Here is a 12,614-nt window from a genome sequence, read left to right as displayed (position 1 = left end):
TCAAGCAAGTAACTCTAATGGTTGGAGTAATGTAAGTAGTCATTTGACCTGAGGCATCATAGTTGTCTTGTGGTTAGGTCCTTGATCTTTGATTATGTCAAAGTCACTCCATCCGCGGGTGTTCACGGCATAGTTGGGGTTAAGCCACTTAGCCATGGAGGCAAGTGAATGCGCAACAAGGGATCTCTAATCCTCTTTATGAGAGGTTGAATACTCTAAGATATGATTCAGGAATCTTCGACCGAAGTATCGAGCGTAATAAAGGAAAGCGTTCCTATACGACTCAATTGAATCATATAACATGGCATAATCACATTAGGGGTTTGACATAATATATCCATACCCTAATAGTGTGATTGAGAGTATTGTTTTAGAGAATGATCGAATTACATTGTAATTCCAACTGAATAGGTTCTCCGAACAAATTCTACATTAGCTTGGGTAGCCATGATATATGGTTAGATGTCACTCATGGCTTGTGAGTTCTTCTAGATGATTAAATAAGTAGTCATCAAAGAAGAAGGAGAATTAAAAGTAAGTTTTAATTCACTAAGTGATTGGATTAAATATAATCAATTGGATTGGTGCCAATCACCTCACTGCCTTGCTAATTAGAACCTAAAATGATTGTACACCGATACACTCTTGCAGTGAGACAACTAATGGATGATGGAAATAATTAATTGGATTAATTAAGTGTTGTGATTAATTAGAAAGTCTAAAGAAATCATAAAAGCGATAAAAGATCGTTTAGGCTTAAAGAAAAGTTCGGGTTTATTTGGGCCCATTGAGCCTAAACCCATTGGGCTTTTATTCAAGCATAGGATGACTTGAAATGATAAAAGCCCAAAGCCCAAAGCCCAAAACAAAACACAAAGGGCCGGCCAAAGAGAGGGAGAGAGAAAGTCAAGTTGTTGACTTGTTTCTTTGTGTTATAAAAGGAACTTTATAGTGAAAAGTTTTATTAGGGTTTTTTTGTGTGTTGATTTAACAAAAGGAGAAAACATATCTCTCTCTCTCAAACACAATAGGCCGGCCACCAAAGGGGAGACTTAGCTAATCATCTTATCTCCCTTTGGTTATTCCTCCATCTATCTCACTACACTAGTGGGTGTGGATCTTTAGAGGTCTTCAATCTTGGAGACTAAAGGAGAACCAAGGAGCACTCATTCTAGCAAAGTGGAGGAAGCAAGGAGGGAGGCTAGGCTCAAGGAGTTCCAACAACAAAGGGCTTGGAGGTGGTCTATCATTGGTCTCAAGTCTAAATCAAGAGGTATAAATCTACTCCTACACTTTGTTCTTCAATAAAATGTTTTGATGCATCTTATATAAACCTATGCTTCTTGAAGGGGATTTGCATGACTATAGCTTTGATATTATGTGATAACATGCTTCCGTTGCGAAAATATATGAATTTTGAATTGTATATGCATGCTAGTCGCTAGAAATCCCACATAAATTTCATTATTTCCCTTCACTAGCATATATGATGAAATTGTGATGAGCTAGCATATGTGATGAAATATGTGACGAGATAGCATATATGATGAAATATGTGATGAGATAGCATATGTGATGAAATATGTGATGAGCTAGCATATGTGATGAAATTGTGATGAGCTAGCATATATGATGAAATATGTGATGAGCTAGCACATGTGATGAAATTGTGATGAGCTAGCATATATGATGAAATTGTGATGAGCTAGATGAGCTAGCATATGTGATGAAATATGTGATGAGCTAGTATATATGATGAAATTGTGATGAGCTAGCATATGAGATGAGATATGGGTAAGTCGTACAGGTCACTATAGGTGACTCCGATTTATGAGTTAACATCAATTGATGAGATATGGGTGCAATCGTATAGGTCACCATAGGTGACTCTGACTTGCGTGCTAGTATGGGTTATTAATCACATGATTATTGATATTGCTGATGAGTTGCTGTGTTGTGGTATATTTAGGATTTTTCTGGAAACTATACAGGTGTTGTAGCGAGGGTTTATAATGTTTTATATGGTTTCTATTAAATTTTTATTTCCATGGCCACTCACCCTTATTTTGTTTTCACCCTCCAGGTTTTATTAACTGAGCTTTCTTATCGTCAAAGATTCGTGGCGATTCTTAGTATTGAAGATTATTTCGAGGGTACGATTCTTAATTCACTTTACTGTACTTGCTTATGCTCTAACGTCACGTGTGACGTGGGTTCATTCCCGCTCACCAGCGCATTCTGGTATTTAGGCACTCTTAGGTTTAAATTTATTCAAAATTTTCCACATCATCATACTTTATGGCTTCGTCACCTTCCAGATGTCGGCCAGCACAACTCGATTTGGAGTCCTAGTGAACATCCCGGGTCGGGATGTGTCAGAAGTTGTTGGGCATGGGTTTTACATTTTAATATTTTTGCTTATAAAGCTTACCCGACGAAATCTTCATCAAGTAAAATACAATTTATAATTTTGTTTTGTAATTTAAACTTTGCCCACATAAAATGTTTGGTCGCGTATGTGCCTTTCTTCGGGCCTAATTGGTCAACACAGTTTCATGTGACAAAATGGTCGTCGGTAATTTTGTCGGGTAAAACAACATAGCTCAATGAATTCTGAATTTCGTCAAGTAACGGTTTTTGTGAGACAATCTTTGTTCGATGGGATTTCGTTGCCTAAAATTAAATGGTGACGAAACCGTGTTTTACACAACGAAATTTTTTCGTCTGGTATGGTATTTTTTTTTAGTGGTTGAATGGGATAGACGTGGCATACCTTGTAAATTGGGGTAAATGTGCGTTTGATTTTGTTATTAGGTGGTAAACTGGTGAATTTTTCCTTCAATTAAAATACTAAAACTAATAAAAGTTTAGTCTAGTAGTATTCCTCTTTATTTGTAAGTAAGAGATCTTAGGTTTGATTCTCGATAAAGATGAATTTGAACCACATTGTTGTTAACCTATTATAAGGCTAAACTCACTCGTTTGTATAGAAAGTCTCCCATCAAACAATTAATTTGAGACGACAGTCCATAAAATAGCAGCTTGAGCCTCAGACTTAGGGGCGCTTTTCATCAATAAAATAGCAACATGATCATTTATCCAAAATCAACTTGTGATACCAAAAATAAATAAATAAATCAACTCCATTGCAATTTATTTTCTAGAGAACTATCTAAGAAACCAAATCGTATAACTACTATTAAGAGTAAAAAGATATGTATTAATTTCAAACTTAACGGTTGGGTCTATAAAGGTATAGTAATTTCACAAAAATAAAAAAGGAATGCTAGCTAGTAGCTACCTTCTCCATTTACATTCCTCTACTTGCCATTCTGACTCAGTGGATGTCATGTGTACCAAATCATTTGATTATCCATCAACATTTGACAAATCTAATTATTTTTTTATACAAGTTTCATTTTTCTAGACTCTTCTTTTTATTTTTGTTTCTTTTTTTTTTGTTTTTTTTAGTTTTGGGAGTATCAACATATTATTCTAAAAAAGAAAGGAGAATCCAAAAAACTAAATTTGTATAAAAAATTAATATTAATAATTAAAAGAATTAGATTTGTCAAGTTTTGGTAGATAATCTAATGATTTGGTTGACATAGAGGATTTAACTAGGGGCATTAATGAAAAGAGAAGAAAGATGTTTTAAACAATTAATACATAGATTTAGGTATAAGATAAATCCACATGATATCCACTGAGTGTGAAAAACAAGTGGAGAAAGACAAATAGAAAAGATCGCTAGTATTTCTCATAAAAGAATTATGATTATAAAAAGAATATTGAGAGTGTAAAAGAAGAAATATTGAATTTGAATAAAATTTCCCTAGTAATCCTTTCCCAAACAAGGCTATTTACTAGGCTACATGATCGCTTAAGATTTTAGTACGATTTCTTACCTTTTTCTTTGTGATTATGTTTTCCTTCATAAATTAGGTTTTCCTATTGATTAGGGTTTGTGTTTAGTATATAAACGGTTGTTTGAGTTATTTTTCTCTAACTCATACTCTTTTCTTCTTCATATACAAGCTCAAGTAGTCTAGAGATAGAAAAGAAAGAAGGGTCAAAAAATCATGTGTAGCAACCTTGTAAGCAGGGTGTTGATATTGGCGTGGCTGTTGGCGATAGCCACAGCACAAACCTTTGCTTCCCAAAACAACTACAAGGATGCTTTGTCGAAGTGCCTTTTATTTTTTGAGGGGCAAAGGTCAGGAAAGTTACCACCTTCGCAACGACTAACTTGGAGAAAAGATTCTGCCCTAAAAGATGGCTCTGATATTGGCGTAAGTTTCTCTCTCAAGATAGACACACGATTGTATATATAGGCAGCCTTATATATAACTCGTCGTGTGGAAATTGTTTTTTTTATTTTATTTTTTTTTTTGGTCAGTTCTATGAAAAAAAAATTATTGTTCCTCATCAACTGGATACAAATTGACCATTTAGCACAAGGTATGGTCAACATTGATCTTGCTGAACCGGCGTGAAAACTAACCTTTATTCTTCGGCCTAAACAGAGATGATGCGATACCAACGACAACTTGTAAAGTACCATGGTATTGGGGGCATGGCGATCAACAGACATCACATCCCATATATCTTTTTGATAATTTTTTACCCAAAAGTATAAGACTTGTATTAACTTAAAATTTCCAGGGGAGAAAAAAAATTAAACCTATGTTTAATTTGAATGATCTATAAAAATATGTAGGCCTCCATATATATCCATGCATATATGTTGTAATATTGTCTAGTACGTATGTTAAACATGCCCTTGTTCCATCCTCAGAGGGATCTTGTAGGAGGGTACTATGATGCAGGTGACAATGTGAAGTTCAACTTTCCGATGGCGTTCACTACAACGATGTTGTCATGGAGCGTTCTAGAGTTCGGAAATTCGATGGGTGCAGATCATGAACATGCTTTGGAAGCTATAAGATGGGGGACTGACTATTTTCTTAAAGCTACTAGTGTTCCTGATTCTGTCGTTGGTGCAGTTGGTGACCCCAATGGCGACCACACTTGTTGGCAAAGGCCAGAAGACATGGACACTCCTAGAACCTCTTATGTGGTAACAAAAGAAAAGCCAGGTTCTGAGGTATCGGCCGAGATTGCAGCTGCGCTTGCAGCGTCTTCCATGGTTTTTAAAGATTCAGACAAAGGCTACTCTGCTTTGCTTCTTAAACGATCCATCGAGGTATGTATAATTATTAGAAAATCAAATTGTCATCGAAAGTTTATTTTGTTTTTTTAAATCCTGGTATTAGATTAGATTTACTTTTGGTCCTTTGCTGTAACCGTGAGATATGTAAGTAACTCATGTTGTCAAGTGAATTAAACACGTGTCATTTTTCTTCTCTTACACATCCATGTTTAATAATATCCATTGTTTTGGTTTGATTTACAATTCGGTAGCTAGAAATAAAATTGGGTGTTTGAAAATCAACTCTTTTTAAATTTGGGTGAAAATAGATTTTTTTTTCTTTTCAAATTCTCTTTTAGTGGCTTTATTTTAATTTTTTTTACCATCATGTAATAGATTATCCTCATTTAGTATTTTATATAGATACATTTTTATATTATAGTATACCTCAATGTATATTTAATGTATCATAAACAACGGACCAATTAAAATCAAAATCCAATTTAACACCATATCAGTTGCAAAGACAAAGCCATTTATCCAAGCATGAAAATCGACCTGCACGCGCACGCGCACACACAAATAGCAGTTAAGTAGAATTTCTCTTATGTTTCTATTTTTTATATTGATCGAAACTTTTGGTCTAAATAAATTTTTTTGTATGTGGATATTAGGTTTTTGAATTTGCAGATAAGTACAAGGGCTCTTACGGTGACAATATTGGTAGCGGAGTGTGTCCTTTTTACTGTGATTTTAGCGGCTACATGGTATAATTAATTACCGGTGTCACTTAAATTGTTTATTTTCCAAATTTCAAATTTGTAAGCTTCTAAATTTTAATTACTTGTCAAAATTTTGATATTGTTTTTCGTAAAAACCCCAAATAAATTAAAACTAATTAACTGTTGCATGCAGGATGAATTGGTTTGGGGAGCTGCGTGGTTATACAAGGCAACCAATACACCAGATTATTGGAACTATGTCAGAAACAACATAGTTAGTGATGTCACTGAATTTGGGTGGGATTCAAAACATGCTGGCATCAACGTACTCGTTTCTCAGGTTAAATTATTAGATCAATTTTTTGTTCTTTAATAATAGATAAATAACCTTAATAATTATATACTGAATGATCCCAATAAGCTGTAATTGTTGCAGTGGGCAATGACTGATCCCAATAATTCTAATCCCTTTATTCCCAAGGCAGACCAACTTGTATGCTCCATTTTGCCTGAATCACCTGCTCAAAAATCAGTCACATATTCACCAGGTAAATTTCCCAGAAAAGACCAGTAAAAGTTGATTTTATGTATATATATAGGAATTCTGTATATATATATATATATATATGTATGTATGTATATATGTGTATATATATATATGTGTGTGTATATATATATGTGTGTGTGTATATATATGTATATATGTATGTATGTATGTATGTATATATATATGTGTATATATATATATATGTGTATATATATATATATGTGTGTGTATATATATGTGTATATGTATGTATGTATTTATGTGTATATGTATGTATGTATTTATGTATATATGTATGTATGTAAATATGTCATGTTATTTTTCCAAATTAATGTGACCCAATATACACTGCATGTGTGGAAGTGATTAGTATTCATTATATGTTAATCTAATCTTTTTTCCCCCTTGTATTTTCATGGATTAGGTGGGCTCTTGTTCAAACCTGGTGGAAGTAACCTCCAACATACAACGTCCCTATCATTTCTTCTTTCAGTTTATGCAGGCTACATGAAAGCTAACAACAAAGTTATCGACTGTGGCAACAATGTTGTTGTCACTCCAGCTAAATTGGTGGATTTCACCAAAGGCCAGGTGTGTGTGTATATATATGTTAAACGCAGTAATTATTAACATTGTTTAGCTTCTGAAAAATTCACTCCCACGTAACTGCGGTCATGGTTTAATAGCAATGGAAAAAATAGTTTATATGCACACACATTAAACTGGGATTCATTTATAAGGAGGAATAACTGAGTATGTTTCTTGAACTAATATTAATTGGTGACTGAAATTTGATTTGCAATAATATCAATGCAGGTTGATTATATACTAGGAAAAAACCCACTAGGGATGTCATACATGGTTGGATTTGGGCAAAAGTTTCCTCAGAAAATACATCACCGTGGGTCTGTGATACCTTCGATCGACCAACACCCGCAACATATCGAGTGCCATGGAGGAGACGAGTATTTCAAGAGCAACAGTCCTAACCCTAACTTGCTAACAGGTGCTATTGTGGGAGGACCTGCTGAAAACGATACATTCGAAGATTCTCGATCTAATGTTGCACAATCGGAGCCAACCACATATATCAACGCACCTTTTGTGGGTGTATTGGCTGCCTTACTTTAAGCCAATATTCTTTTTCCTAATTCCATGACTATTTTGGGGGTTAGGAGTGATTGTTGCGCAACGAAAACTTGCGCGACGAAAACTTGAATTACAGAAATAGTTGTTTATATTTTGTCAAAGATTAATGCAAAAGCTAACAAATAAGTTAACAAATATCTTTCAATAGAGAAATTTAACAAATAAGATTAATCCAAACGAGTAAATTACTCTAGTATAATTTGAATTATTTTTCTATAATAGAGAAAATCATTTATGAGTGGTCTACTAATCATTATTGAAATTGGAGAGAAATTCGATTGAGAAGGAATTGAATAGGAGAAGAATTAGAATTCGGATCCTATGAAAGTTTTTTTTCTTTTTTTGGTGTCAAAGAGTAGATATTATTAAATTCTAATTGGAATGTTTACATCAGATGTCAGAACATTAAACAACCATTCTAGCTCATAAAAATCTCATACATGGACACCCCCACATGGGTGACAAAAGATGGCACTTGATGCGCAGCCCCATTACAGGCACAAGAAGTGAACAGAAACTCAACCGACTTTAATTGTTGAAAGTCCCACAAAAGACCTTCAATGATGACCTCATTTTGTAAGACGCCATTCAATATATCCACCAAGTTTTTCGAATCAAATTCCACTTGAACCACCTCATAACCCTTCTCCACACAAGCCAACAGTGCCTCTCTCATTGCTTCCGCCTCTACCATTAAACCCGACTGGCACAAAACATTACCCACCCCTCCTGCAACTTAAAAAATTGATAGGAACATATTTATGCGACTTAGTTAGCTTGTTTTCTTGCATTTTCATAGTTTGTTTGTGTTTATTATAGTGTTTTAAGCTATTTTCGTGTGTTTGTAGGTCCAAATGACAAAGTTAGCAAGAAAGTGCAATTTGGAGCATTTTGAGGCAGTTTTGGGCACCAAATGGATAGCTTATGAATTGAGCAAGATGGATGGACGAATTTGAAGTTCAATAGGCTAGGAATGTGCTGAAAAGATGAAGAAAATAAATCCAAGACAAAGAAGATAAGAACTCAGCTCAAAAGAAGAAACATTATCTTAAACCTTATCCAACCTTATCTTATCCAAACTAACCTTATCTTATCTTATCCTTTCCTAATCTAGTATTATCCAATCCTAATCTTATCCTACCTTAATTCCAGCTGCAAGGGGGAGTTCTTTTCAGATTTGGACACATAAAAATATGATTCTAGAAGCCTTATCTCCTCCCCTAGAAATCTGACGAATTTCCTACTCCTTTTCATCCTTGGAATCTGATGAGAATTGTCCTTGTTCTTTGCTGATTTGGAGCCCTAATTCAACCCTTTTTGCTGTACCTTTTCTCCCTATAAATACAAACCTTTGTGCAGGAATTAATCGACCACCCTCTACCATAAATCACCTACATCCATCCACTACACCATCCACCACAATCCTCTTGTGCCGCAACTAAGGAAGGAGAAGAAGGAGCCATCTGGAGTGTTTCTAGGTGTATTCTATCTTTGTTTTCAATGTTTAAGTCAAGTTATCTTTGTCTAATTGAGAACATGAGGAACTAATTTCTTTATAGTTAGAAGGGAATTCGAAACCATGATTATACTTGCAATATGAATTGATTTAGTTTCAATTGCGATTTGATAAATTGTGAATGCAATTCGCTTAACTGTTTTATTCAAAACTTATTCTTGTATGGTTATTAAGGTGGCCAACTTAGTTTGCATGCATTAATTTGATGCTAGAATATAAGGGATTTTCACCTAATCGTTATGAACTTATATTCATAAGTAGTAAAGGTTGTTAGTCACAATCATGTTAAGTAAATTCCTGGCATAAGTATCATGCGCTTTCATAGTTACGAATGCCTTGTCAACACTTATGATTTTCATAGCAATTAATGATCTTTGATTGTGTCTCTATTATGCGCTTTCATATAGGGAACTTTTAAGGAATAATTTGATTGCGATGCGCTATTTCCATTCAATTCAATGATTTAAGGAAAATCTGAGGGTTAATTTAAGCGTACCTAATTAACTTGGGGTGTTAAGGTTCATGGTTTATTGAAAAGCAATTGGAGATTGATTTGTACGCAAGTGTGTCATGTGTGGAGAAGGACCTTCTAGCTAGACCATCACCTATCCAATTTCCCAATTTCGTCCAAAATCTGTTTTAGTCTTTAATTTGTTTGTTTTACTTTATTTTCGTCCAAAACCCAATCCCCCTTTACTTTGAAGTGTTAGATTAGTTAAAATCTGTTTTTGTTTGTGTTTTTAAGTGTCTTGAGTCAAGTTAAAACCAATTTTTGTCCAAATAACTCCCTAGAGTCAGTTTTGAGTCTATTTGGTTGTTTTGTGTTGTTTTGAGTCTTTTAAGTTTGTTTTGAGTCTTGTGAGTCTTGCTAAGTGTTTTTAAGTTTATTTTGTGTTTTTAAGTCAGTTTCAATTAGATTAGCAATCCCTCCTACTCTCCGGTCCAGAACGATCCCTACTTATACATAAACTACAACTCTCAAAAGAGGGTTTAATTTGTGTACTTAACTTTTATCAGATCAAAAATCCCAGCAAAATCCCTTGCTAACCACCCAAAACCCCCCTTCCCAGTCGAGAGCACCATGCACCATCACAATTGACTTTAATTTTCCCAAACGGTGGTTTAGACCACCTACTCCCACCCTCCCCATCTCCCTGCCCCTCTGAACATGCCTTTTATATTTTGTCAAAGATTAATGCAAAAGTTAACAAATATCCTTAATAGAGAAAGTTAACAAATAAGATTAATCCAAACGAGTAAATTACTCTAGTTTAATTTGAATTATTTTTCTATAATAGAGAAAATCATTTATGAGTGGTCTACTAATCAAATTAAACTAGAAAAATAAAAGATAATTTGAATTTGTCTCCATACTCTCAAGACACGACTTGGAATTTGACTAACCAAGAATAAAAGACCTTAGAGAAAACTCTTCTAATCGATCCCTTATATATGTGGGATGTTTGAGTTTATATAGAACTCAAGCCACCCCCGTTTAAAACATTGTGACCCGTTGCCTAAAGTTTCAACGAACAGACACAAATCATGAATTTGAATTCAACTATATGACACATGACTTTTATTTTTCATTCATATAAAAATTAAATATTATAATATATAATTTCCAACAATTCCCCACATGAATGAAAAATTAGGAAGAATTTGAGAGTACAAGCGAATAAGAGATGCATCAGGAGAGGTGTCTTTTGGACTTAGTGAATACTTATCGGATTTACTTGGTGGCGCAGTGAATATAGAATCTTGAACTGTTCACCACAGTAGTAAACCGAGACAATAAGCAACACACATCACTAATCCTAATATATTCCGGTTCATACAGTTGTGTTCATTTTGGTCCTGAACAAATCCCGAATTCATGAGAGCTTTAGAGAATTTAGCCATCTCATGCTCATAGAAGAAACCCACTTCTACTCTCACATAGGTGACCACTGATTAAGAATACTCTGCAATATTCCTCTTATTTATAAGATATCAATGTCATTAAGTATAAATATACATCCTAAACCGTATGCAAACAACACACTTCTTCCATCATAGGAATGAGGTATATAGTGTGTTAACTTATTTGAATCATGCCCAACCAATTTGCCTATTGAACTTAGACCATGGCATCTCTAATCAACTAAGTTAGGTTTCCACTCAGCTGATTCATTAGTTATGTTGGTGATAGGAGCATATTTATGCGACTTAATTGTCTTGTTCTCGTGCGTTTACGTTGTGTTTCCTTAGTTGTTTTAGTGTTTAAAGCCATTTTCATTTGTTTGTAGGTCTTAATAACAACCTTGGCAAGAAAAGTGCATTTGGGTGCATGTTGGATCAATATTGGGTTGAAATGGATTGCATGCATGAGGATGGACGTTTTGGGCATATGTGTGTGCATGTGTGTGTGTGCAATTGCAAGGATAAACAATGACAACTCATACACATGCAAACACATGGCAAGGGAGGGAGAAAACACATGCAAAGACACCCACATGCAAAGTGAAAACAAAACTCACGGCAAAGGAGAAGGAATTGTGTGTGTTTTGTGGTTGAAATGATGAAGCATGTGTGTGTAAATGTAAAGGGGAAAACATGGCAGCAAACACATGGCAAAGAGAAGAACATTGAAGCAACCACATGGGAGCACACGGCATAGGGCAGAAAATGTGGGTGTTTGGTGCTTGAAATGATGAAGCATGTGTGTGTAAATGTAAAGGAAAATAGGGCAGAAAATGTGTGTGTGTTGTGGTTGAAATGATGAAGCATGTGTGTGTAAATGAAAAGAGGAAACATGCCAACACACACCCACACAAGCTGCACATGCAAAGGAAATGGAGTGGTCCTCTCTCAAGCCTATAAATACCACCTTCCATATTCATCAAAAAGAGAACAGATTTTCTCCTGGCTTTGGCCGAAACTTCCCACTACCATTCTCTCTAATTTCAGCCAAAAACCACCCCTAGCCACACCACCCATCAATCCTAAACCTTTCCATACCATTCCCCATCCATTCTACACCATAAAAACCACCCAAAACCGTCCAAAACCTCTAGTGCCGCTGCTTGCAAGGAAGGAAAGAGAAGGAACATCTTGTGCCGTGCCTATGCCCAAGCCTTGGGAGTGTTGGAGCGTTTCTAGGTGTTTTCTATCTTTGATTTCAGTGTTTAAATTAAGTTATCTTTGTGTAATTGCGAGTATGAGGAACTAAACCCCCCTTGGCTAGGGGGGGATTCAAAACCATGTTTATGCTTGCTATATGATTTGATTACTTCCAATTGCGTTTCATGAATTGTGAATTTAATTTACTTATCTCTATGAATTAAAACTAATTTGTGTATGTTGGTTGAGAGTGCACGCTTAATTTTCATGCATAAGTTTGATGCTAGGATATAAGGAAGTTTCACCTAATCGTTATGAACTTATATTCATAAGTAGTAAAGGTTGTTGATCACAATCACGTTAAGTAAATTCTTGGCATAAGTTTCATGCAATTCATAGTAACGAGTGCCTCGTCAATGCTTATGT

The 12,614-nt window shown here is 35.0% G+C and overlaps 1 protein-coding gene across 1 annotated transcript; it reads left to right on the top strand.

Annotated features, from left to right (window-relative positions):
* Window positions 1–4,649: 4,649 nt before the first annotated feature.
* Window positions 4,650–7,572, top strand: LOC103425711 (endoglucanase 8-like). The gene is made up of 6 exons (XM_029098564.2): window positions 4,650–5,206; window positions 5,827–5,919; window positions 6,068–6,214; window positions 6,311–6,422; window positions 6,846–7,012; window positions 7,238–7,572. Exons 1-6 carry the CDS (start codon window positions 4,769–4,771, stop codon window positions 7,550–7,552), a joined length of 1,272 nt encoding a protein of 423 aa, XP_028954397.2. The 5' UTR covers window positions 4,650–4,768; the 3' UTR covers window positions 7,553–7,572.
* Window positions 7,573–12,614: the final 5,042 nt, after the last annotated feature.

The sequence above is a fragment of the Malus domestica genome, chromosome 03, assembly GCF_042453785.1.
Source record: "Malus domestica chromosome 03, GDT2T_hap1".
NCBI lineage: Eukaryota > Viridiplantae > Streptophyta > Magnoliopsida > Rosales > Rosaceae > Malus > Malus domestica.
This window is presented reverse-complemented; position numbering and strand designations above follow the sequence as displayed.